This window comes from Oryzias latipes, chromosome 6, assembly GCF_053564925.1.
Source record: "Oryzias latipes strain Hd-rR chromosome 6, Olatipes_Hd-rR_3.1".
Taxonomy (NCBI): domain Eukaryota; kingdom Metazoa; phylum Chordata; class Actinopteri; order Beloniformes; family Adrianichthyidae; genus Oryzias; species Oryzias latipes.
The window spans coordinates 24,065,117-24,090,710 of NC_136242.1; the positions used below are offsets into that span (position 1 = coordinate 24,065,117).

Here is a 25,594-nt window from a genome sequence, read left to right on the forward strand (position 1 = left end):
GCCATGCGTCGTTACGTGCTCGGCGCATGCGCTGACAATCCATGCTAGCCGTTATTCCCTCATCTGTAGCAACAGCGTCGCTTGTTTGAAAACGAGCCCCAGAAATTGCTCTTCCAGTATTGAATAGCTAGAATACTACGTGTACATGTCTGACATTTGTATATGTGGGATATAATAATTTCAATTTCAAGAATGTGAAGAGGACGTTATGGTATGAAAATAATTTCAACGACGCTGAGTGGCTTGTGTTGTGGAAACTGGATACGAGGTAGGTCCATCTGCCACCCGGCGCCGCCAACAGATAGCTGTTTTTGAAAAGCTAATTGCTAATCGCTATAACAAATAACTTGACAAGTAGTAATTTGAAATGTCTGCCATATCATTTAAACACAATTGGGCAAATTTAATAATAACATAAATGGTTGTCTTGAAACTATCCCTGAAGATTAAAAAAGGTAAACTGCGCAACCTCAGCTAAGCTAGTTTTGGCCTCATTAAAAGCCTCTTAGCGTTAAATTGAATGGAGCTACAAGGAGTTTGGCCCCTTTTTAGGTCAATAGCAACATTTGTCTAGCTAACAACATTACCACAGTAGGCTGCAGTGGCGCTGTTTGTTTGTCTTCCAATGAAAACCGTCCTCACAAGAGCAGCGTTTTGTTAATCATCCCAGAAAATGTAAAATTGACTTTTTTTGTCGTATTATGATTTTATAATTTATATTGATGGGTTTTAAACATTTTATTTAGGTTTAAAATCAGAGCAATGCCGAACTGTTACTGGAATTGCTGCTGGGCGGAAAACTCAAAGAGAAGACGCGGAAATTAGTCATTCTTGTCTCTCGTCTCTGTCTTAAGATTAGCCGACGACAGCTAACTAGCTAGCTAGCTGTGTGCTATTTAGCTTGCTAACAAAGAGCCGTCGCTCCCACTTGCTTCGTGACGCTAAAGTCGATGCTGCCATTTCAATTGGATGTGGTGTCATGTATACAAAGAAAAATGGGTACGTAATTAGAGGTCAAGAATTACTTTCGTCCCAATTGTTGAAAAAGGGCTGCTGGGTTTGTTTATTACGTGTGAAGATGTTGCTGCTATGTTGACGTTATCCGGTTTAGTTCTGACATGGTTGCCTTCGGTGGTCATGGCTGCTACCATTTCAAGAAAAAACGGACTAATCAAAATAAACAGCTTTGATTCCACAGGTTATAAAAGGAAACTGATTTACTTTTACTACGTAATAATATAAATGACGGGTTGCAGATACAATTCGTGCTTTGCCACGTTCAACGGAATTTCAGTTCCTGATTGATAAATAGTATGTTATATTTTAGTGTCATTTTATTTCCGTCTGATTGTGTGATCAGCAACTCATACTCCATACTAATTGTTTTTAGATTTGAGATCTTTACTTTGACTTGAAATAGTTAGGAAATGCCTGACAATTTTATATGCATATATTCTTTCTACATGATGCAAAATAGAAATATGATTTTTATGTAAATAAGATCTGATCAATAGTGTTTTAAAATCAAATGCACAAAGAGGCTGGTTTTAACATAATGAAAGAATCTTAGTTACCATCAAAAATATATTTCTTCAGTGAGGGACCACCTCATCTTAGTAATGATAAAATGACTCATGAGTTTTTGTGTATTTAGGAGTATCATAATGGAAATTTACTCAACTTGTGCAACATTTATACTTATATTTGCTATGTGCTTCTTACTTTAGGTGTGTTTAAAAGCTAGGTTTACTGTAAAGCTTGTCTGTTATGATTACTTTTACACATGTTGATACTTGACATAATGTTTGCTACTTTTCTAACATGTTGGGTGTCTGTTTTTATGTTTCAGGGGGAAAACAGATTGTAGTCTATTCAAAGTATCCATCCATCCTGTCTCTGCTTCTGTCATAAGCCATGCATGGATGTTCCTGACTAGTAATTCCTTATGCTTGAAAGAAGCCTTTTCCAGTTCTGTGCACTATGGATAGTGTGGACCTAAAGAGATTGGTGTATAAAAATCCAGCCTCCATTCTCTGCTGTGGTGTTCAGTCTCTTTCCAGTTACAAGAGGACACCTCCCATTTTACTCTTCCAGTCCTTACTCAATATATCTAAAGACTCTCTTTAGTGAGTATAAAGGACTGTTGTTTTTTTTTGTATCATTTGTTTCTTGAGTGCAGTTTAAATTGCTTTTGCAAGCTCATATGGAGACATGGAAGAAGTTTTAATTTAGGTCTTGAGTCATTGCACCCCATTGATTTTAGTGTGGGTGGTGGGATGTCGGAAAGGCCAAATGACAAAATGGTGAAGTTCCTGGCACCCCCTCCTAAAAGTGGAAATGGGCCTTCTTCTGGTTCAGATTCAATGGTGAGCGAGTCCAGACCAGCAGACGTGAGACGCCGGCATCACACTATGGAGCGTGACAAGTGTAACCCTGAACATCGTTTTTTGCGTCGAAGTGTCATCAGCGATTCCAATGCCACAGCACTGGCCCTTCCTTTACCCAGCAAGGTCTCTGCGTCTCAGTGGATTAAGCCACAGGAACCTCTTGGTCAGCTGCAAAGATCTGACACTGCTACTCAGTTGCCCAAAGCTGAAACTAACATAGCTCAAAATGAAAAATCTGCTGATGGGGAAGGAGAACCAAGAAAAGATGTCGAAGTTTCTAGAGTAGATAACGTGCCTTCATCTCAAGAGCCTACTATTGTTCAAGATGTATGTGATGGAGAGCTGGAGGGAAACGCCCGTCCTGCAATATTGCCAAACCAAGCAGAACCCGAAAGCTTGAATGAGGTAAAAGCTCATTCTGAGGATGTAGGAGATGAAGAAGATAAAGATTCAGCCAAGGCACGAGCAGAAGCCGAGCAAAGGGAAGCTGAGAAAAGAGTCCAAGATGATATTGAAGAGGCAGAAACCAAAGCAGTTGGAACATCACCTGATGGGAGATTCCTGAAGTTTGACATAGAGATTGGACGTGGCTCCTTCAAGACTGTCTACAAGGGATTAGACACAGAGACTACAGTGGAGGTTGCTTGGTGTGAGCTACAGGTATGAACATTTTTTTTTGCTCCTGCGTTTCTCATTTCTATAGATATAATTCCACATGCTTTATTGTTGTGAATTGAGTTTTCATCAAAAGGAATGAGGAATGTCTAAAGTGGCCCCAAAACTACTTTTAGCTCATTTGAAATATGAGCATTGCTCAGCTAAACAGTGGACATTCGTTTTTCTTTTTTTACTTCCTGAGTGAAGCACTTGTTTTTGCACCGTTTCAAAGGGTGTCCTCTCCTTGGGGAGGATTTAGGACCAAAAAAGCATTTATTGTATAAGGTTTACTGCGCAGTAGCATCTGTTATTTCCTTTCTGGCAGATGTGACCTGCACTTCCTCTTTGATTGCTTTATATTCTATAAGAAGTAGTTACATAACATTGAACCCAACTAACTTATTTGGTATTTTTCTTAATCCAATTTTGAGGAAACAAGTTTGTTTGATTGGCATGATGGAATTTCTGTAGATTTTATTCAAAAGTATTAACATCTGTCTGAAATAAATATTGTAATAACAGGCTTTAGTTTAGACACTTGCTACTGAAAACAGTCTTTTTAATTTGAGAGCAGATTGATAGAGAAAACACTAGCATTTTAGAAACATTTCCTGCTTTGCATTTTATTAGTTCGAAGAGTCAGTCTTAATGATTAGATAAACATTTGTGTATGTGTACTAAGGCTGTGGGAGGGAATTCTTATTCGTTATAGCGGCAATGATAATGTTATTTATTCTTATGAAGTTTTCAAAATAAACCAAAAGGAACGTGTTGGATTGAAGAGAAAATTAATGCAAGAAAGAAACTGGTAGTTTGACATTGTGAGTCATACAAAAGCAGAAATCATGAGGAAGGAAAAAAAATTGGAAGTTAGTATGTAATAATAATCTTATAATAGTTTTATTTTGACTAAAGCCACAAATGATGGCGTAATTTCTGGTTCTAATATTACATTAAATTAAAAGTATATTGATTTCAGATTAACAATGTTAATGTAATTGGATTTTATTTTGATATTGAGTTAATTACTTAGCCTCTTTAAAAGATTGTATTGGATCCTTGTATAAACTGCATTTAAAACGATAAATGGATTATTTCAATAGTATTTAACTAGAGCTTGATTTTGACAGTGAGGAAAAGCAGGTTAGCTTTTCTGTAGAGTCATGTGAGGGATTTCAAAGAACATTTAACTTGATGGTCATAAACTAAATACACTAAACTAATAAAATGCGTCATGCTTGGCAACAACGGTAACGAGTGAAGAAATACTTGTCTTTTATTTAAAGTAATTGCTGTTGATGATGTCATTTTCAGCTCCACGTTTTTCTGGATACGTGTAACAGTGACAAAATCCTGTATTCTAAATTACTTACCTACATTTTTATTTTTATTATGAAAAAAATGAAAGGTGAACACAGACTGCCAAGTCACACACATAAAAAATGCTATTACAAGATATTACATACTCAGTTTATATTTTTAACCTGTATTTGTATTTTTTTTGTTTTTAATGTGTTGTCTTTTGTTGCAAATTATTATGAAACCGTATTAGGAGGATCATTCTAATAAATATGGCTGATAATGAAAAACTTTTCATTTCTGCAAGAAATGAAATCTAAGATCCAATTATTTGGTGTTAGACTTGGCAGTCGGCTGATCTTCCTGGGTCTTTTTGAGAAAACGCCTTCATTTTTAATCATTTCTACCCTCTAGGCTTTTTTTTTATTGTTAATATACTTAAATGTGTAGTCAATCTAATCTAAGTATCTTTCAAGGTTGCAGACTCATTTACCACATCAATATTTGTTTTTTTCTTTCAACCTGTGAGTAGAGCACTTGGTCTCACATGGCAACAGATACAGCCTCATAAGCAAGCTGATTTCAGAACAATGTGGAGATTACAGGCGTACCCTCCCCCTTCCTTCTCACAGGCCAAATCACACGCATGCTCAGTGTGTTCCTGCTGAGAATGCTGGTGTGAATGTAAAATGGGTCACATTCCTCGCAGAGAAATCTCCCATGTGAAGCAGTCGGCTGCCTTGCCAAGGCCTGCTTTAGAACATTCATTCCACCACCCAGATCGTTTTCTCTTTTTTACTCAAGTTAGGGCAAATCCCAGAGTATATAATGTCTCGAATCCTGAATTTGAGAAAATATACCACAATTTTTCACAATTTACTGTTTTTTACGTTGGAAAGAAATCTGTAGTGACATTTAAAGTGACGCGAAGGAGAGTCTAGGGCAGGGATGCTCGGTTTAGTTTAATCTGTTTAGTTAGTTTAGAATTTTCCTATTGAATTCTATGTATTCACGATCCTCATGATTTTATCTTTACTTTACAATTACCGGTACGAAGCCCATTGAGACGACTGTTGCTGTGATCTTGGGCTATATAAATAAAATTGAATTGAATGGAATTTACAGGCTTTAAAATGATTTAAAATAATTAGTGTAAATCTTGAAATTTTCAACTATAGTATAAAGGTTATTGATTATTTTTTTTGTTGCATATTTAAATATTAATGTGATCTAATAATTACAGAGAACCAGTATAGAAGAGCATAAAAAACTAGTGGTGTGTAAAACAATGGTTCATAATTTATTTATGTGGGGTTTAATATACATGGATTAGCTGACTTGGCTTTTCATTTGGGCACTGCCTATTTCCCATCCAACACGTCTGACAAGGTTGAGTAAATTTACTGGTAAAGATGAAAGGGGACAAGTTAAATCCTTCATCAACAGTTTGACCTAAAATATCACTTCTCAATACCAGATTGTTTAAATAATGTGGTGATTGACAGACGTTTTTGAATTTACTATTATGGCTACTATTTTAGACAGCTTACTCTTGATCAGCTTTTGGTACTAAAAAATAAAAAGTTGTTTTACACAGTAGTGTTTAGGAATAAAATAGCTACATGTGAAAAACATCATGGTTCTTTCTTTATTGAGTGAAGAGATGTTAGAATCAGTTATGTTCATTCACCCAATGTCTGGATTGGAAAATGCACCAACCTCTGTTTCATTTATTATTATTATTTATTTATTTTCTTGTGCAGTTCTACAGCTGATGGGGAAATTATTTATTTTGACCTTTTTATTAAAATGAAGGTTTTTATAATAGATTACCTATTAAAAATAGCAACTCACAAAGCTCCCGATATTAATAATTACTTCCATGACATCTTTGTAGAAAGATTTATTGGCTAAGACACAAAACACATTAATAAGTGTATGAATGCATATATATAGATATAGATATATATCTATATCTATAGATATATAGAGATATCTATATCTATATATATATATATATAGAGAGAGAGAGAGATATAGATATATATATAGATGTATCTATATATCTATGTCTATAAATGGGCAACATATAGCCAAGGCAAGTTCCTTTTGCCCGCCAACAACAGTTGTACAACAACACAAAACTCAAGTACTGGCATCCCTAACTGGAAAAATTAAGTATTTGACTGCAGATGTTAAAAAAAAAAATAGTATAATTCTGTTTAAAGATGCGTTTTTCTTATGGTAATTTTGAATTACTCTTTTTGTTATTAAATAAAGTTTAGTCTTCCAAACTTGAGTGTTTCTTTGTTGCTTCATATTTGGGAATTGGTGCATAAGCGGAAGTTACTCCACAAAATTCAGAACAGGTTAAATGGGTTGGGTGTGGAGGTGCTGCATAAGATGAACAAACCAATAAACAGGCAGTTTGAAAAGTGCTAAAGGCTTATAACCTTTTCTCAGGTAATCCAAGAGATTTGCTTTAAGCCTTCGTTTTGAAATTGTCTATGCATATTAAACCTTAAATGCCACGTTTCAACCATCTAAAGAGTCCTAACCGCTCTAAAGGAAGCTTTCTGACCAAAGCCAGCAATGAGGCATAAACCAACTGTGTCACAGTTTGCATTTATCTAATATGAAAGAAATACTAGTGTACCAGTGTATAAATATGCTTAATACTTAAAAATAAGATGTATTAGTCTTTTGATTACCTGTTTAACCAAGTAGTAAAGGATATTTTGAAAGAATATTTTTAAAAACATTTATTCCGATAAGATAAAAAGCTACTTTTTTTTTGGTTGGATTTTTAAAGAGTTAAAGGTTTGTTTTACTACCATTCAGCACAAACATGTTAACAGTATTTTAAACCATATCTGTTATTCTTTGGAGTTAATTTCTTGTAAGTAAACAGTCTGGACAAATAAAACGTGGATGGTGGGTAAATGCATTATTCACTGCATATACTCATTTAGCTGATTGTGTTGTTATGAATGGTCTCTTTCTTCTTAGTAACACATGAGATGGAAGTCATCCGAGAGGAGTTTGTTCTTAGTTATTTTACTGATAAAATTCCATTCACTAAAAACAAATGATGATGCAAACTGTCCAACTGCTAAAGTTTCGATGACTTTATTACCTTTTTAAACTCTAATTGTCAAAATTAAAACAAGTAAAACATGCAATATAGCAGTATTTGCGTAAACAAATGTTAAAATTTTAGTTTTTTTCCTTTGTTTTAATTTAACAGGAGGAAAATCTACTTTTTGACAATATTCTAATAATTTCTGCCCCATTGTTGTACTGCTACAGAACTTTGAGACTGACTGGAACTGAGGTATTTTCATGCTTGTTTTGGAGAAAAAAAGGGGAACCATGGCCTCACAAAGTAGATAAAATACTAAGTAGGTCAGCTTGTCTTGTTTCTAGGTGGAGCCTCTTAAGCTCATCCATCTAACTGGTTTAAAGCTGACATTTAATTCAGGGCCTCCACCCATCATATTTCCCAAAGAAATCCAAACTTTAAGATTTGTCCTTTGCAAAAAATGTGGAATTTGTATGTTTATTTAAATAATGTCAATCACTGACAAAAAAATCCCAAAATAATAAACCATAGTATTTGGCATATTATTTTTTAGGTTTTGATGAATCTCAACATTTTCTGTCCCTTGCAGGATCGTAAGCTGTCCAAGACGGAGCGACAACGCTTTAAGGAGGAAGCAGGGATGTTAAAGGGACTGCAGCATCCCAACATTGTTCGCTTTTATGACTCCTGGGAGGGACCTTCCAAAGGAAGGAAGTGCATTGTTTTAGTCACAGAGCTCATGACCTCTGGTACCCTGAAGACGTGAGTCGCAAATGTGGCAGATTTTCTTGTCTGTTTTTATCATGGTAGCCTATGGTTAAAGTATAATTAGTTATCCTCATTTTTATATTTACTATGGGAGTTCATTTGTTTTGACCTTTGACATGGTAATAATTGGTGACATTTAGATTATACTTTAAGAAAAATATATATATATATTTTTAATGCTATGTGAAAATGATTTATCTTCTAGGTACCTGAAACGGTTCAAGGTGATGAAAATTAAAGTGCTCCGCAGTTGGTGTAGGCAAATCCTCAAAGGCCTCCACTTCCTTCATACCCGGGCTCCTCCAATCATCCACAGAGATCTCAAATGTGACAACATATTCATCACAGGCCCTACAGGATCTGTCAAAATTGGAGACCTCGGACTGGCCACACTCAAGCGAGCATCATTTGCCAAGAGTGTTATAGGTAGGGATCTCAAGCGTCTTCTCTCCTGATCCTTATGGGACAGTACATTTTTCTCTGGCTTTGAATAATGGTGAATAATCAATGTGTGCAGAATTTGTTTTTGAAAAAATGTGTTGTTGTTTTTTTGTCTATGCATTTCAAAAACAGACCACCATGTTTCAACTGTCTGTCAAACCACAGCTTAAGTGGAGGCCACACACAGTGGTGATCTTAGTTGGATAACCACAAGGACTTTTCCCTTTACACTTTATGTATTCATTCCTTTTTAAAGCTAGTCTTGGCCCATGTACACAGCATTTCGATTGTATGATCCTCCTAAAAGGAGATATTTTTTCCAGACATCTACTGACTGTAAGTAGCGTCTAATGTCTTTTCTTCTTTAAATCACCGTTAACATTATGATAGCTAATATGCCTTCAGCCAGGCTAACAATGGCTATAGGTATGGCCCTTGTTTCTGTGTTCTGTGGTTTGAAAATATGTGGTCTGTTTACTACTTCCACAAACAATGTTTAACAATCTTTTTCTATGGCTTTGCTTTAACAGGATTTTTCTAGTGTTTGTCTCTTGGCTTCTTTTAAAATATTGCAGGACCCAGAATCTTTTTGCTCCATGTTTGTGTCCAGGGGGGCGCTCTCCACTTTCTCTCTGTCAGCATTTTACCCTTTTCTTTCCTTTTTGTTCTCCTATATTTTTTATTTATTTATTTATTTTTAATTTTCTTTTACATTCATGGGTATGTTTTTAAAATAGGCTCTAGCCTCAGCTGTGCCCCATTCTGCTGTATGGAATGAATAGGGTACTGCTGGTCATTGAGTAAGTATCTTTAATGGGCCTGGTAAGTCTGACAGTGTGCTGTAATATACACCAATATCAACCATGATTACTGTCCAACAACCAAATATGTTTTTCTGTGTAAGACCTGATCGATTGAAAGTAACCCATCAGTATGACTGGGATTATGTGCAGCAACATGCTGTTCATCCTTTTAACTAGCTATGGGATCTACTTTTCTCAGCCTTAATTACAACACTTTCCTCCTTCAGGTCAGGAGACGGTAAGTCAGACTTTAATAAGGTAAGTGCTCTAAAAAAAAAAGGGTAAGAAGTTTAAGATGAGGTCTGAAAAAAAATTATTTCCATAGCTAGTTTTATTGTCCTTTTTTGCTAATTGGCTCAAAAAGAATTCATTGTTGAGGATTAAACTTCAATCTCTGTTATTAGAGCTAAATGTTTAGTACAATAATTCTGCTAACAGGTGTTCTGCACATCTTCCATCAACCTGTAGAAGTCAACACTACAAGGTCTTACACAGACAAACACGTGCCTTTCCTCTCAACAGTCTAACTGAGCCCATCTTCCCCCTTTTTTGTTTCTGTCTCTTTGCTTTCTTTCCCTTTTTTTTCTTTTTTTTCCCCCTCTCTTCCAACTTTCACATCACAGGTCCTCCAGAAGACGGCATCTACCTGGTCACTCCTCTCATCCTCCTCTTCCTCAGCCCCCATGGGTTAGAGGAGCAGAAGGACAATGGGTTGTGAGAAGCCCACTCACTCAGTAAGGGAGGTCCAGAGTTCTGAATAGTTGTTTTGATTTAAGGTACCCCTGAGTTCATGGCGCCTGAGATGTATGAGGAGAAGTACGACGAGTCAGTGGATGTATATGCCTTTGGAATGTGCATGCTGGAGATGGCCACTTCAGAGTACCCTTACTCAGAGTGCCAGAATGCTGCACAGATCTACCGCAGAGTTACCAGCGTAAGTCTCCTCTGTCACCCCTTCATGTCACGGCTCTGCCACGCCTTCACTTCCCGTGTGCTAAGAAGGCTAGCATCACAGATCTGTTTAGTTCTCAACACTTCTATACTGTTATTGCAGTTTGATTCTCTTACTTCCCCATCGGAAAAGAAAACTCGCCCTTTTTCCATACGGTAATTTTTTTATGGAAAAAAAACTAGCGTATTCTGACTATTTGGATTTGATGCATAGATGATTTGTAGCCTTAGGAAGAAAAACTGGAACTGCTTTCCTAACAGCCATTGGATAAGTACTGCAATCCTGTCTCAGCGGAAATGACTGTGTTAGATAATCTCATACCTTCTTATTCATCCGTACATAGTGGCCTATTGTTACTCTGAGTCATCCGTGATTCATTTTCTTGCAAATCCGAGTTTGGCAGATAAAGTCGCTAAACTTGTTTCTAGAATGTCTCTTCATACCTAAATCTGTGATTCACTATCATTCATCATCATCTCAGTGAAATTATGGAACCTTTTGCCACAAAGTGTCACAGCATAAAACCCACAAAAACCAGCATGTAAGTGTGGTTCTTGAGCTCACTGAGGTAGTGTCCCCGTTGTTTTATTGCAGTATTTTTAGGGTGACAGGATTTTATTTCCATTTCCAGGAAGTGCAAATGATTGTTCTGTCTTCCTTGGATTTTCTGTAGAAACAGATGTTTTCCTTTGGTCATTTCCCACATTTTTCATCTCATTACCTGCTCTTCACCATCCAGTGGTCTCCCTTTTTATGTGTCTTTATTTAGTCATGTGTTTTGAATATTGTTACATGTTAATTTGCAACTGAATATAATATTTACTGCAAAAACCACTTGATAAGCAGAAGTATTCTTGAGAGGTTTCCGTCTGATAGAAGAGATTTTTAATTATGGTTTATTGTAATCTGCCAGTAGCTATCACAGGCTGAGCTTTTTCCTACTGGCAATTACAAATCCTCCTCTTATTATTACTATACTGTTATCCTGGATGATCATTTCCATTGTATTTTGGAAAACTTTGACATGTCTGTGCAGCTGGAAAGCTCTTCACCCCACTGGTCAAACTGTTCTGAAGTCCCATCCGAAGCCATCTGCTTTAGGAACAGGGCTTCCTCCATACTATGGAGAATTAGGGCCAAATAATAAGAAAATCAATTCATTCACAAAAGTTGTAACGAAACCTGTGTAAAGAAAAGTCAAAAATGTACAAGAGTAGACTCGTAGAATTATGGATAAAAGAGTAAATATTTTACTATAATACAGTTACAATTTCACAATTCAGCCCGGTTTGAGAAGGTTGCGTCAGGAAGGGCATCCGGCGTAAAACATTGCCAAGTTTACCATGCTACTTGTTCGCTGTGGCGACCCCTGATGGGAGAAGCCGAAAGAGGAAGAAGAAAAATGGAGAATTCACGAGATTAAAGTTGTACATTTAAGGCAAAAAGTCAGTTTACTAAAACAAACATAAACCACGACAGAAAGTAACCACAATCATGTTTGAGAATGACAAATGTAGAGTAATTAGCAATTAGTCCAGCACTGTTTTCATGACTGTCAAGTCTTTTAGCGAATAAACATTGTTTAATTAAAAGTATAAGTCATTACAAAGAATTTTGCAGGACACAAACCCTTTTCAGAAGAAGATTCTTGACCCACAGCGGGAACACCGCTGTTTCTGAAAAAGTGTGGCTTTTTCCTTGGAAAATTACATCTTTTTCTTATAATTTTACGACTTTATTCTCAAACATTTATTATTTATGGTGGCCCTAATACTCCGTCGTTCTTGCTTAACTGTAAACAAAATGTCAGATTATAGGAAAAATGTTCAGTTTTCTCCCCATTACATTTCTAATCAACTGTCCTCACAATAAAAAGGTTTTTTAATAAGTTTTAGTTTACTTTTGCCCTAATTTTACTTTCTAAGTGTCTTTTTTGCATTAATAGGTGAACCCAGGATTTACAGGAACATCTATTATATAAATGCTTTCTTCCTTATATTACTAATGTCAGTTGGTGGAACAGATGCTGTAAGGTCAAAAGTCTTAGTTGGAGTAAATGCAGGTTTAAAGCGTAGCATTGCAGTCCCACTCGATTCCAGTCACCACTATGTAAAACTGTTTTATTTGGAAAAAAAACATCACATTTGCCATTTTGTATATTATAAGTGGACAAATAGATCAATGTTTTCAAAAACAGATTTTCTCATTTATTAGATTTTATTCAAACATGTTTTACTTACATTTTAGCACAGAGTTGATTTGATTTGACATCCAGTCTTGTGAAATAGAAACAAATGATCCAGACTCCCCAGGAGAGGAGTCATTCTCATTTAGAGTTATGTGTTTCCTTTAGGGGGTGAAGCCAGGCAGTTTCGACAAGGTGGCCATTCCTGAGGTGAAGGAGATCATTGAGGGGTGCATTCGCCAAAACAAGGATGAGAGGTTTTGTCATTTCAAATATTACAAATTTAAGTTTTGAGTTCAACATTTCCCTGGCAAGCATTTGTTTGACAACAGAGCGTTTCTGTCCTTTTAGGTACTCGATCAAAGACCTGCTGAACCACGCCTTCTTCCAGGAGGATACAGGTGTGCGTGTGGAGCTGGCAGAAGAGGACGATGGAGAGATGGAGGCAATCAAGTTGTGGCTCAGAATTGAAGACATCAAAAAGCTGAAGGGGAAGTACAAAGACAATGAAGCCATCGAGTTTTCCTTTGACCTCAACAAAGACGTCCCAGAGGATGTGGCACAAGAAATGGTGATTTGAATTGATTTACGCAGTCTCTGGTTAGCAAAGGACTGTTTTAACTTTGTCGCTGAATCGATCATTTCCTACATTTTTAGGTTGAGTCCGGCTATGTGTGTGAAGGGGACCACAAGACCATTGCAAAGGCCATAAAAGACAGGGTATCTCTAATCAGGCGCAAAAGAGCTCAGCGACAGCAGGTGAGCCTTTGGTAGTCATGATTTGTTTGGTTTCCCTGTCTGTTACAGAAAGGGACCTAAGCACATTTTTAAACTAACTTGCAGGTCAGAGAAGATCAAGAGAAGAGGAGGCTCGAGGAAGAGGTGCAGGTTCAGGTACCACAAACACAGCAGACAAGCCAACAGTCTGGCATGGAGATACCCCAATCACAGCCTGGACCGCCGTCTTCTTATGTTGCTCCACAACCAAACCAGCATAGCCCACATATGAGTGCCCAGCTTACATCTCAGCAGAGCCTTCAGAGCTCCAACTACAGTGCTCCTCAATCCACCCAACTGCCTGGCATGTCACAGGGAGTCCTCTTGATCCCTCAGACAACTGGGCAGGTTCCTGCTCAGAGTCAGAATGTAGCTGCTGTCCCGGTGGACGGTGATCAACCAGAGACTGACCAACAGCTACAGCATGCCAGTGCAGGTCTGTACGGCCTCCAAGGCTTCCAAAGACTTTCTCGTTACAGTTCTTAATTTATACTTTTGTCCCCAACTACAGCACGGGATATGGGAGACAGAATACCCGGCTCCTCTGTCGTTCCTGAGTCCCAGCCTTCTCTGTCTGGACTATCCTACACCTTAGCCCTGAGTCCACACCTACAGCCTCAAGTATCAAGTCCTTTGATCCAAAATGATCCAAAACAGCAGTCAGTGGTAAGAAAATAATTCACATGTCGCTGGATCTTTTTCTACACTCTTTTTCTTGCTATAAAACAGGGTTTAGTGATGTGTATGACATGAAGTGCCCATTCAGAATTTTCTCCTTAACAACTGTGCCATCACCAGCTATACTGCCAATTCTAATACAAAGACATTTTTAATATATCAGAAACTGTATTTAATTCACAAACAGCAGGTCAAATAACTTTTAGAAAACATAGTTTGGCATTAACTCGTAAAAGTGCTTTCATAATAATAGTGCACCAAGAAAATAGATCCATGTTGAAATAGAATTGCAGTTATGTTTGTTTAAAACGAAAAGTACTGCATTTGTGGTATGTCTTACTTACTGCAATAGGATTGGATATGTCAGAACACAATACCATCAAAGTAACTTAATGCAAGTTAATTAGTTCAATTCAGTTTGATTTATAAAGCCCAATATGGCAACAATAGTCGTCTCAATGGGCTCAATGCGTTGATGACTTAATTGCATGTAAAATTAAAGGTTTTTACTTTTTGGTTAGTTTACTAATTATGGTAATATAGATTTTCTGTAATTAGACAGCATCATTGTTCATTTTTTTTCACCCCCAGCAAATGGAGTGGCAATCAGCTGTAATATTAAATTTAAAACTTGTTCTCATTTCATATTGACATTTGGCAGAACAGAAAGAAAGTATGTGTTTAATCTGACCATGATTGGTTATCATTCAACAAACAAAACTTAGAACTCCATAATTGTCAGCCGCTGCATCCACAAAAACATGACCAAAAAAAAGCTTCTGCGCTGTCATAAACATGTTCACCAGCTAGCAGATGAGCTTTGCGCTTTTCCCACTCACATACGCTCACGTTTGCTCAGACAGGCGTTTATGACACACTGCCAATCATCTCACCTGCAACAGTTTCTAAACACAGGATCATTATTACAACGTTTTCATTTAACTGTAGCAAACTTTTTTTTCCCCCTACGGAGGACATTCATTTAAACTGTCCGTTCAGAAAGGGCAAAACAGTGTCAATATTTATATAGGTGGGCGGGGACACAGTACCAGTGCTGAGTGATTGGACCATTTCCTTATGATCCCATAGGGAGAAAAGCTCATTGTGAGAAGATTTTGTTACTCGAACCTGATTTTTATTTTTTTTACTATATCCGAAAGATACAGGCGACAGATCACGTGCTTATTGTTGTCACACCCCGTGTTCCACTGTCTTTCCCTCCACGTGGCACGCGTGCCCAGGTTGCCCACTCCTGCTCTGCAACAATGATATAACTGTAGAGCAAGAAAAGCATAATTTTACATGTTTTTTTCCTGTCTTTTTTTTCTTTGTCTGACTTTAGTATTTGCTTCAATTGTCTTTGTCCTACATACAATAGGTTCAGCAGATTCAAAATGTCCCACCAGAGGCCGTTTCTGTGAGACCCACAAACCAGCCAGTTTCAGTGACACCTTCACAGGTACATCCTGTTTTACGGTCTCCCGCTATGTAAACATTTCTACTTAGATCCCCTGTTTGCTAAAATATTCACCCAGAATCATTTTTTCACCGCTGTAGGGAAATGATTATTCACTGCAACTTATTTTCACGTGTTTTGGCAGTTGTGTAAGAATCCTAGTTTCTCTGGCCTTTTTGGATGCACAGCTACTGTTCTATGTTTTCTAATAGTATAGAGTTTACCACCGTTCACCCCCTCCTCTTCCAGTAGATTAAAATATCCCTCTATAATGTTAAAACATTTTCCACCTTTCACAGTTTTTTCTTTAAATATAACGTATACATAATGCTAAAAAGTATTTTGTAAGATTTTAAAAAGTTAATGTATCAATCTTTCTGTTTTGACCACATCAGAAGTGTTTACATTAGTTAAGGAGGCTAATAGGAGGTTTATGTTTGTGTTGATGATTATACGATTGTCACCAACTTGTGCTTTAACCTCTTGAGACATGCGTGGACATCACATTTTTGGTTATATTTTCCTTAACTGGGGCCCTGTGACTATGTGCTTAGAGGGCTGGCTCAAATATTAGCTAAGGTCTCAGGACATTAACATTGTCATCAGGTGCTCTTTTAGCAATTTATTGACATTATAGATAAAACATTTGTTAGTTATCCTGTTTAACTGGTGGGTTTGTACTGTCAATCCAGTGAACTTGCAAAGTCCCAGCATGATGCCAGTTACAGTTGCTATTTTCCAAGAGTTTTTGTTTCCTGATGTATCTTTTTTTCTCCGTCTCCCATGTTGTCGATCATGCAGATTTCCTCTCTGCAAGTCTCATCGTCTTCTTCATCTTCTCAGTCATCACAGCCTCACTCAGACAGCAGCAGTTCTTTGGTACAGGCTTCAGCCTCACAGCTACAGGTGATGCTTTACATCCAAACTTTTGTCTCACTTCGAAAATGTTGACAAACAATTTCTTTTCCTCTTTTTCACAAGTCTCTTGTCTAAAATATTGTACGAGGTTTTCCAAAGCTTCCCTTCATTAAACCAACAGTTCTTTAGAAGTCGTTCTTAAGATATTTCGTTGGTTCATTACCCTGGAATAGCTGTTAAAACCAATTGGAGAAGTAGCACAAAAACCACATGTAACTTCTACAGCATAGCTCTAACTGAAAACAACATGACCTTTATAAGTGAGCGTCTCTACAGACTATATACTATGTGTATGAGTGTGTGTCTTGTCTTATGTCCACTTGGGTTTGTCTTGTCTTCTTGTTTCCCCTGGATGTTCAGAAACTTTCATTGCTGTATTTGTTTCCTTTGTTCTTCCACTTCTTCCTGTCTGCATGCTGCGTATTTTTGCATGACTTAGTCTTGGGCCAATGATCCAAGTCCTCCTATCATGTCTCCACCAATCAACGCAGAGCATCTATTCTTCCTCTATCAGGCATCATGCCTCTCTGTTCTTCAGGTATTTTCCAGACCACAATATGAACTTGTGTGGGTGGTAGGATGTTTATTTTGTGATAAATAATTAGTTATTTTTCTATGTAATCTCTGTAGAAAAAAAAGGTCTTGTTTTATATTTTATTTTCTTAATGTTTATTCTTTAATTAAAACATACTAAGGAACAAAATGTAAACAGGAAACTGTGTTCAGAAGCCCCATCTTGTGGAGGGTATTGCAGAAATCAGTTTACAGATGTTAATGTTGTGTTATTATCCTATAGATAATACATTTACCTTTACTAGCACAAATGCGTGCTTATTGTATGAACCCTGTCTTATCTTACAGTAATTGAATTTAAATCTCTGTTTAATTGTCAGATCTGGTTTAGAGATGAAGTTCCAGACAGCTCAAAGTTTTCCATCTTTCAGGGTCCTGGAACTGTTCTTCAGGGAACAGCAGTGGAGCAGCCAGCAGGGCCTTCTGCCCTCGTCCCACAGCAGCCAGATAGGTAAAGTGAATGGGAGCTTCGTATGTTTTCATGAATTTTTTACAGTACTCTAAACATACTTTGTTTTTAGCTGTTTGTCAGATGCTGCTTCAGGTCTTAGTGATGGCAACGATGGGAGTTCCACATCAGGGGGTCGTCACGAAGGGCGCTCTATGAAGCGCAACCAGCGGCGATCGGTCCGCAGCCGCTCTCGCCACGAGAAGAGCGGAAAGGCCAAGCTCAACGTTCTCAGTGTACGTGTCTGTAAGCATTTCTGTTTGGCCGTGTTGTTGCTCAGTCGTCTGTAATATTTCAATCTTTTTTAGATCTCTAACGTCGGAGACAGAGTCGCAGAGTGCCAGCTTGAAACTCATAACAGGAAGATGGTGACTTTCAGATTCGATCTTGACGGTGATAACCCAGAGGAAATAGCAGAGATTATGGTAATGTGACTTTTTTTTTTTTATTATTATATACCCTACAAGCCACTTTTACTTAACATGGTCTCCTACATCATGCATTTTTACCACCATAGTATTTACATTAGTGGAATGAGAGAGCTACAAAATTCTGATTTACTTTTCCGCCTAAATGAGGCCATCCCAATGTGGAATTTGTCCTGTTTTAAAAGTATAAACTGTGGCGTATCTTATAAACTTGACCTAATCTCCGTTTCAGGTTCAGAGTGAGTTCATTTTGGAGAATGAGCGGGAGTCTTTCATTGAGCAGGTCCGGGAAGTCATAGAAATGGCTGATGAAAAGGGAAAGGGCATGAAGGACGGCTTCTCCCAGGTAAATCTTAATGCCCTAAACACCAGATATAGACGCCATATAACACACACTCTTTGACAGATTCTAAAGCGTCCACTGATTATGCGATCAACGTGAATCAGCTGATTCTGACGCAGAGAAAATCGAGTCTGTGTTGCATACTGGTGTAAAGCTACTCATCTCTGTGACGGAATCCGCTGATTTATGTTGTTTACATTAACACTTCACTCCTAAAAGGCGTTGCATATCAGCATATGGCTGTATTTCGCTGCGCTTCTGAATCTGCTGGAATTGTTAAAAAAGTTGAAGACTAGTCAAAAGAATGTGAAGACAGGAGCTAAAGCTTTGATGTGAAAGGGTTAAATCCATTTTCATTTTTCAGCTCATTAACTTTATGAAAAGTTTTTACCAGAATTTGAAAATGATCCAACTCTGACATGTGGTCTCCTTTCAGATTGGTGACCAGCAGCAGTCTGAGCTGACTGTTCCTATGATACCAGGTCAGCAACCTTTGCTTTTTTGGTTGCTGTGCTCTGCATTTTCATCTTCCCGTTGATGTTTTTTGGGGTATAATATTTCTCTTCTCTTCAGGTATTTCTCCCAGCACCACGGCGCAGGTGGTTCATTCAGCAGGACGGAGGTTTATAGTCAGTCCAGTTCCAGAGGCTCGTCTGAAAGACAAGTTCTTCGGAGCCCCTTCTACTAACACATCATTTGGAGATGATGCCGGGCCTGGTGAGAAGAAAGTCACTATATCTCTACAGATTTTTATTTCTTGCATCTCAGGTTTCTTATTTTCCCTTTTCCACAGCTCCCTCTGGCCTCTCTCTTTCTGCCCCATCTGGGGTTCTCCAGGAGGCTTTCAGTAAAGTGAAGCAGGCCCGTATTGACAGGAGCAACACTCTTGATCCCCCTGTTCCTGTTTCCGACCAAGAACCAGTCACTTTCCCATCCTCTGAGACCGGCCCCGTCTCTAACATTCTGTCTCCTTCAGAGGCTGCAGCGCCCACCCCCGGCACTGCTTTTCCAGCTGAGTCTGTCACCTCCACTGCAATGCCTTTGCCTTCTCAATCAGCTGGCAGGGTATCTTCTCCACCAGCATCCGTTCCGTCACAACCTGCAATCACTGATTCCATTCCACCTTTGCAGCCTTTGCATGAAACCGCTGCTCCACAGCCTCCAACAGTGTCTACTAGCATCCCTCCTCCGTCCTCCATCTCCCCTTCTTCAACACAGACGTCCATCTCTGCCGTACCTGGGCCTCAGTCGAGCAGTACCTCTGCTTCCACTGGCACACCCAGTGTTGGATCTGCCCCCATATTAGAGCAGCAGCAACTAAATGGCCAGCCTTCTCAGCCTGTAAACTCAGCCATCCATGCTCAGCACCCCCAGACCCAGATCCCGTCACAGCCTGTGGAGTCGGAGGGGACTGAGCTCCATTCCAAAACGGCTGGTAGAGATGATATTCAAACCCTAGACATGAAGCTGCGCTCCCTCTTTAAAGACCAAAGTTCTGCCTCTTCAGCATCCGTCGACCCCAGTCAAAGCACAGGAACCTCCACCCCTCCTGCCACATCCTCCCCACCACCTGGAACCACCATGGTGCCCCCATCAAATCTTTCCCTCTCTTGTGGAGTACAGCTTCAAGGCTCAATGACGACGCAGGCCGGACATGCTCAGACCCCCCCATCCAAGCCCATGGGCCAGGTCCGAACAGAATCCAACTCCTAAAGTTCTGCATGTTTGACAGGATTTCGACTTTATAATTCGTGTCTTTGTCTTTAGACCAGCTTTGATCAACCAACCACACCTCCCTCAGAGCATCCACCTCCATTTCCTGAACCAAACCAGGTGAGATTTGTTCTTTTATTTGTTCTATTTCACTCTGATTTCTTCATTTGGTTCCAAACCTTCCCTGGCAGAATTACCGATCAGAATTAGAAGGCAAAGCACAGAAAATACTTGTCATTGAATTTCATGCTTCTAGTATGCAGATGAGAAAAGTGTTTTTTTTAATAGCTGTAAGCAAAATTTGCAGAGGAAACGGGAAAGGTTATTTAAAGCATCTTCAACCTTTACATTTCTTCAATATACTTTTGCAATTACTTAAGCGGACAGTATTACAAGGACAAAAACTGAGAGGTTGTTCTAACTTATAACCAGTGAGTCATATAAACGGGGTTTAGCACAATTATTCTTCCCATCCCTACCTGACTGAATTCAATTCATTTTCAAGATTCAGAATGGAAATTTTACACATTGAATTTACATTTATTTGACTTGTATGAAATCATAAATTAAATCTAGTGATTTTAATGTAGATTTGATCAGTTCAGGAAGTTAATAGTGATTCTCAGCTCTTAATAAGTATCCAGTATATTAGTTACAACATAGTATATTATGCCAGTTGAAACTGTCTTTCAAAGTCTCATTTTGTTGGTAATTAACCTCCATCTCAGTGGGTTTATCTGCCCCTTTCTTGTCGTCATTAATATTAAAATGAGCAGCTTCAAACCAAAGCAATAGTTGCAGTAACTGTTAAAAATATAAGAATGTTCATTTTCTTTTAAAAAGTCCCTCTCTACCTTCAGAAAGATGTGAACTGTAGACAAATAGGTATGTTTGATGCCCATCGCTAGTATTTTATTATTTCAGAAAAATCCCCACAACACAAAGTGTTCAGACCCCTGGGGGGGGGGGGGGGGGGGGGGTCATTTCTTTCTTATTAAGTCTTTATTAGTGAGTGTAATTCCTTAGAATTGTTTATGTCTCTGTAACCACACAGGCTCAGCAACAGCAAGGGGATTCAGACAGTCAGCTGAGGAGATCTGCAAGCCCAGAATCTCTTCAGGCTGATGATGGAGTTCTGCCTCCAGGCCCAGGTTTCACTTTAGGACGCTTCACAGTGAGTTTCTGTCGTCAGTTCAAATAAATTCTATTATCGTGGGTTCAAAATCAAACATTAACACATTAATAAAACCATGATTTTATCTCCTACAGATCTCTGTTCCACCTGATGAGGCACCCACTCGAGCTCCAGGTCCATCCAGTGTGGTTTCCTCTGCTTCCTCTACATCGTCCTCTACCTCCTCTTCATCCTCCTCACCTTCAAGTCCAGAAAATACTCTTCACCGCTCATCCCTCCTGTCCAAAGATGTCTCTGAAACTGACAGACCCAGTCAGCCCACAACCATTGGACGCTTCCAAGTGTCTAAAAGCAGCGCCTCACCTGAGCCAGCTGTTGGTTCAGTGGTGGGACGATTCTCAGTCACAGGTGGGAAAACTTCAGTGGATTACTTGTGCACTTCCTTTTACTGTGATACTTTGCTTAGTACTTAGGACATTAGAAATATTCCTGCTGATGTTTTAAGTACATTTGTTACTGTTTTATTTCCTCAGTCACTCCAGCTCCAAGCTCAGGTCCAACACACAGCTGCAGCCTGCAGAACGGACCTTCATCTTCCCTCTTTGATCCTCTGAACACTCCCGCCCACTACAGCAGCGACAATGACGAGTCGGAGACAGACGATGAAGTCTTGCAGAAAGAAATTAGTCGTCTGAGAGAAAAGTAGGACACATATTATCACTGTTACACCACACTTATTTCCTCCATACTTTCAGAGAAGGTTAATGACCCCTCTCCTGGCTTTCCTCCTACAGACACATGAAGGAGATTCAGGCCTTGCACACCCGTCAGAAGGAGGAGATAGCAGCCCTGTACAAACAGATGGGAAAGTCTCCTCCTCAGTGCATCGCGTCTCCTGCTCTGGTGATGGCTGGAGGCAGACGCAGGCGCAAAAGCAAGAACCACAAGTCTCGCAGTGGCCATCCCAGTCCCATACACTCAGGTTGGATTTCTTTAGCTTTTATGACAATTTGGACTTTAATAAAATAATCTTTGGGTGTTGTTGTTCCTCTAAAAGTCAAAGCATTGTTTTGTTCAAATGTTATTCCATGATGTAACCTGTTGACTTGATCCTCAGCTCAAAGTCATGGATCAGAGTCCCCTCCAAAGCAAACAACCGCTGCTGCAACAGAGGCTAAGGGAAGTGCAGTTGACACGCAGCAGCTGACATGCTCTCAGTCTATGCCGAGCCTCGGTGGCTGCACAGGTGTGTGCCAGCTACTCTCCATACTTCATATCTGTGACTGCTCTTGTTCAAGGCTGACTTGTTGATCCTGCATTTCCAGGATTAAGTGGGTCAGGCTCCACAAACGGTTCAGGCCACGAGCAGGCCGCCATGCCTCCTCTGCCTCAGGCCACAGGACCTTCATCCGTCCCTCACACCCAGAAGGGAAAAGGCACCTTTACTGACGACCTACACCAACTAGTAGATAATTGGGCCAGAGATGCCATCAGTCTGTCTCAGTGCAAAAAAGGACCTAAAGCTGGAGCAACTCTTGGACATGATGTGGGCTTTCACTTTACTGCAAACATGTAACTTTATTGAAACGTCATGGTGGTTCTTATTTCTTGATTTCTTCTCATTTTTGCAGATTATTCCTCCAGCCAACATGGCTCGTAAATTTTCCGCCCCAGGCTACCTCTGCCCAGGACCTGGAGGGGCAAACAACAACACATCCACGACCAACGCTCACCTCCCCAACCCAACCAACCCCTCTGCCTCTCTGGGGCCTCGCAAAGGCTCCCTCTGTCCAGTGGCCCAGGGCTTTGGATTCACGCCAGTCTCTTACAGTGCCCCCCAGTGGGCAGGACCCACAGGCGCATGTCAGGTCAGCGTGCACAACCCCTCACAACTAAAGCAGTACCAGCCCCCTACAACAGCCCCTGTCTCCATGCAGCAAGGCTTTCACTTAGGAACAACCCCAGCCCTCCAGAAGTCAGTCAGCCCTGGGGGGTCTAACCCCAGGCCTACATAGCCTCATTGGGGGGCCTTGCTTTAGACTGGGATGAAGGACCAAATAGAACAGAGATGTTCCACAGTCCTTGATGGAGAACCACGACCCGCCTTTGCAGTTTCCCGCTGTTGTTGCGTTGCATCATCACTTTTTATTTCCACCTTTATCGTTGCGTGTTCCTGTGAATAGTTGACCAGCAGGGTTGATGTCCTCTCTGGCTAAACCATGACTGTGGGGCGGGGGCGGGGGGAGTGCAATACACACTCGCAGCACAGAAATGTCCTGCTTAACCTGCCATGAGCTGTGAAAATGAGCTGTGATGAGTCAGCCGGCTGGGTCAGACATTACCAACAGCAGCCAAATAGGAGGGCAGATGTTATCCTTCCTTTGAAGAGGATTTGGGGAAGAAGGATTGTAGTTCTTATCCTTACAGGCCAGACTTGAAGCCTTTCATGCCACAGACATGTTCATACACACCTGAGTGAACATGAATTTAGTTCTATGACTTGGGATGGGAAGGGATGTTTACGTTGGTGAGGGCGGGACGGTGTATAGAGGGTCTGATGGGAGAGTGGAGCAGAGAGACTTGTAGAGTTGGTAGAAGAAAGATTTGAGAAGTTAGTCTGGAAAATGATTGCAGTATAAATACATCCCATTATTATTAATATTATTAGGTACAAGGCAATAACAAGTAGATCAACTTGTAATTGTGGCCTTAATTCCCAAAACGCACATGACCACCGGCTCTGTACATAGATTTTTCCATTGGGCTCTGTGTACACGTTAAACATATTGCTGTCTCTGTCGTCATGTGACTTGAGTTTTTATGTCATAAAGATTTAATATGGTGATCTATTCTTTACAACTGACTTATGGACCAGTGGATCTGCGGTCTGTAAAAGCTTTGTCCTGGTGTTGACCACCGCTGACTGTTGGATGCCGACTCCGATCAGTCCCAACATGGCCGCTTTGCCGGCTTTTCCCACCAAACGGATTCACACAAACCACTTTTTACTTTGTGCTCAGAAATGAGATGCTCCGATAGAACTTATATCAAACTTTATAAATATATATAGCTTTTCAAAAAACGGATTCACCCACACCACTCCCAACATCACAGATATAAACAAGTTCTGAGCAAAGTCCCAAAATCCTTCTACCCATCACATTTAAGTGTGACCTTTCACATCACAAGTGTCTGAGGTTCTCTGTCTGTGGTCTGTTTTTGTCTGCTTATATTTAATACAACAGACGATGTTCGTTATGGACCTGTATTCAGCCATCAGATTTTGATGTTGTTTCACTGTAATTATTAAAGGTTGTTAAACAACATGTAGTTAATGAAATATAAAAAAAAGTGCAATTGCAGGGTTGTTGTAATTGGTATCCCACTCACCGTGCAGGAAGACTCCTGCGGTCTGTTAAGCTCTTCTATGACTGCCCTGTCACCCTTTTCTATTTTATTGTACATATGCTAATGTGAGGTGAAAGCTTTCACAGTTCTCAGTCACTAGAGTTTGCTTGTGATGACTCTTTCTGAATGCACATGCACTCTAATCCGTAGACACCAGGAAGACTTTAGTGCCTTGCATCCTCATTAACAACCACCCACATTAATCCAGTATTGCAGCCTCGACCGTGCATCAGAGAACCAGTAACTAAAGCAGTGCATGACGACACCCAACACGGCCACTTCCCAGCATGCAACACTGAAACTTTGGCCACATGCTGGACTTGCAGAACAAATGGCACACGAAGTGGTAAACTTATTTTAGCTTTTTTTTTCCCCCTCTACAGTTACATTTGTGTCGAGTAATCTCTGTATTTATACTCAGCTCATGTGAACATAGTTTTCTGGCTGACCTGTGTTTTTGGTGGGTTTATTATTAAACAATTTTCATACTTGTTCTGGAAGCAAGTGACCTGTACAAAGGTTTAAAAGTTGTCATGCTGACTCAACTGTTGTCTTATAGGAGTGCCATGCTGATGTTGTGACTCTTCCACCTGCTTGTAGATTAAATTAACTTCTCTAGAGAAAAAAAATAGTTACTGCAATGCAGAATATGCAATGTTGAAAGTTTTTAATGGGGTCGAAAAGGGGTATTTGACATATTTGCATGCTGATGAGGGTATTTACTAGTATTAGTAAATACATTCTTGGTGTTGACCCTTTTTTTTGTTGTTTGGCTGTTCTCAGTATATCAAAGGCGCAACCTCAACGTCACATGATCAGTCTGGGTTCAGTTGTGCATGCCAGCTTCACTGGTGTTTACCTTTCCGTATGATTACCAAGCCACCACTGTACAGCACAAACTCCACAGGGTCAGGTCCGCGCGCTGCCCCTTTCCATCAGTAATTATCAGGCATCTTCGTACTGTGTAAGGCCACTGACAGATTTCTGATCCCTCCTTTTTTGACTTTCTGTGATCCTGTATCTGTTTTGTGTATGTTTTTTCACGTTGTACAAAATGTAAAAACAAATAAAAATATCAGAAGTCATGGTGCTTTTGACATTGATTTAAATTCTTTTTTCGAGCATCTTTTCATTAAGTTTTTC

At 39.6% G+C, this 25,594-nt stretch overlaps 1 protein-coding gene across 4 annotated transcripts; it reads left to right on the plus strand.

Annotated features, from left to right (window-relative positions):
* Positions 1-25,536, plus strand: LOC101171000 (serine/threonine-protein kinase WNK1). 4 transcript variants are annotated; one of them, XM_020703666.3, is made up of 28 exons: positions 1-268; positions 1,850-3,047; positions 8,015-8,187; positions 8,399-8,619; positions 10,214-10,371; positions 12,743-12,831; positions 12,926-13,145; positions 13,232-13,333; positions 13,418-13,787; positions 13,863-14,017; positions 15,408-15,488; positions 16,287-16,391; positions 16,843-16,941; positions 17,348-17,427; positions 17,498-17,660; positions 17,733-17,849; positions 18,085-18,198; positions 18,632-18,677; positions 18,769-18,912; positions 18,989-19,884; positions 19,963-20,028; positions 20,963-21,082; positions 21,178-21,451; positions 21,577-21,745; positions 21,838-22,025; positions 22,161-22,289; positions 22,369-22,589; positions 22,675-25,536. In XM_020703666.3, exons 2-28 carry the CDS (start codon positions 2,277-2,279, stop codon positions 23,056-23,058), a joined length of 5,655 nt encoding a protein of 1,884 aa, XP_020559325.1. In that variant the 5' UTR covers positions 1-268; positions 1,850-2,276; the 3' UTR covers positions 23,059-25,536. The 4 variants fall into 4 exon arrangements, with proteins under 4 accessions (XP_020559325.1, XP_011474563.1, XP_078804996.1 ...); XM_020703667.3 differs by lacking the exon at positions 1-268 and adding an exon at positions 833-999; XM_011476261.4 differs by lacking the exon at positions 16,843-16,941.
* Positions 25,537-25,594: the final 58 nt, after the last annotated feature.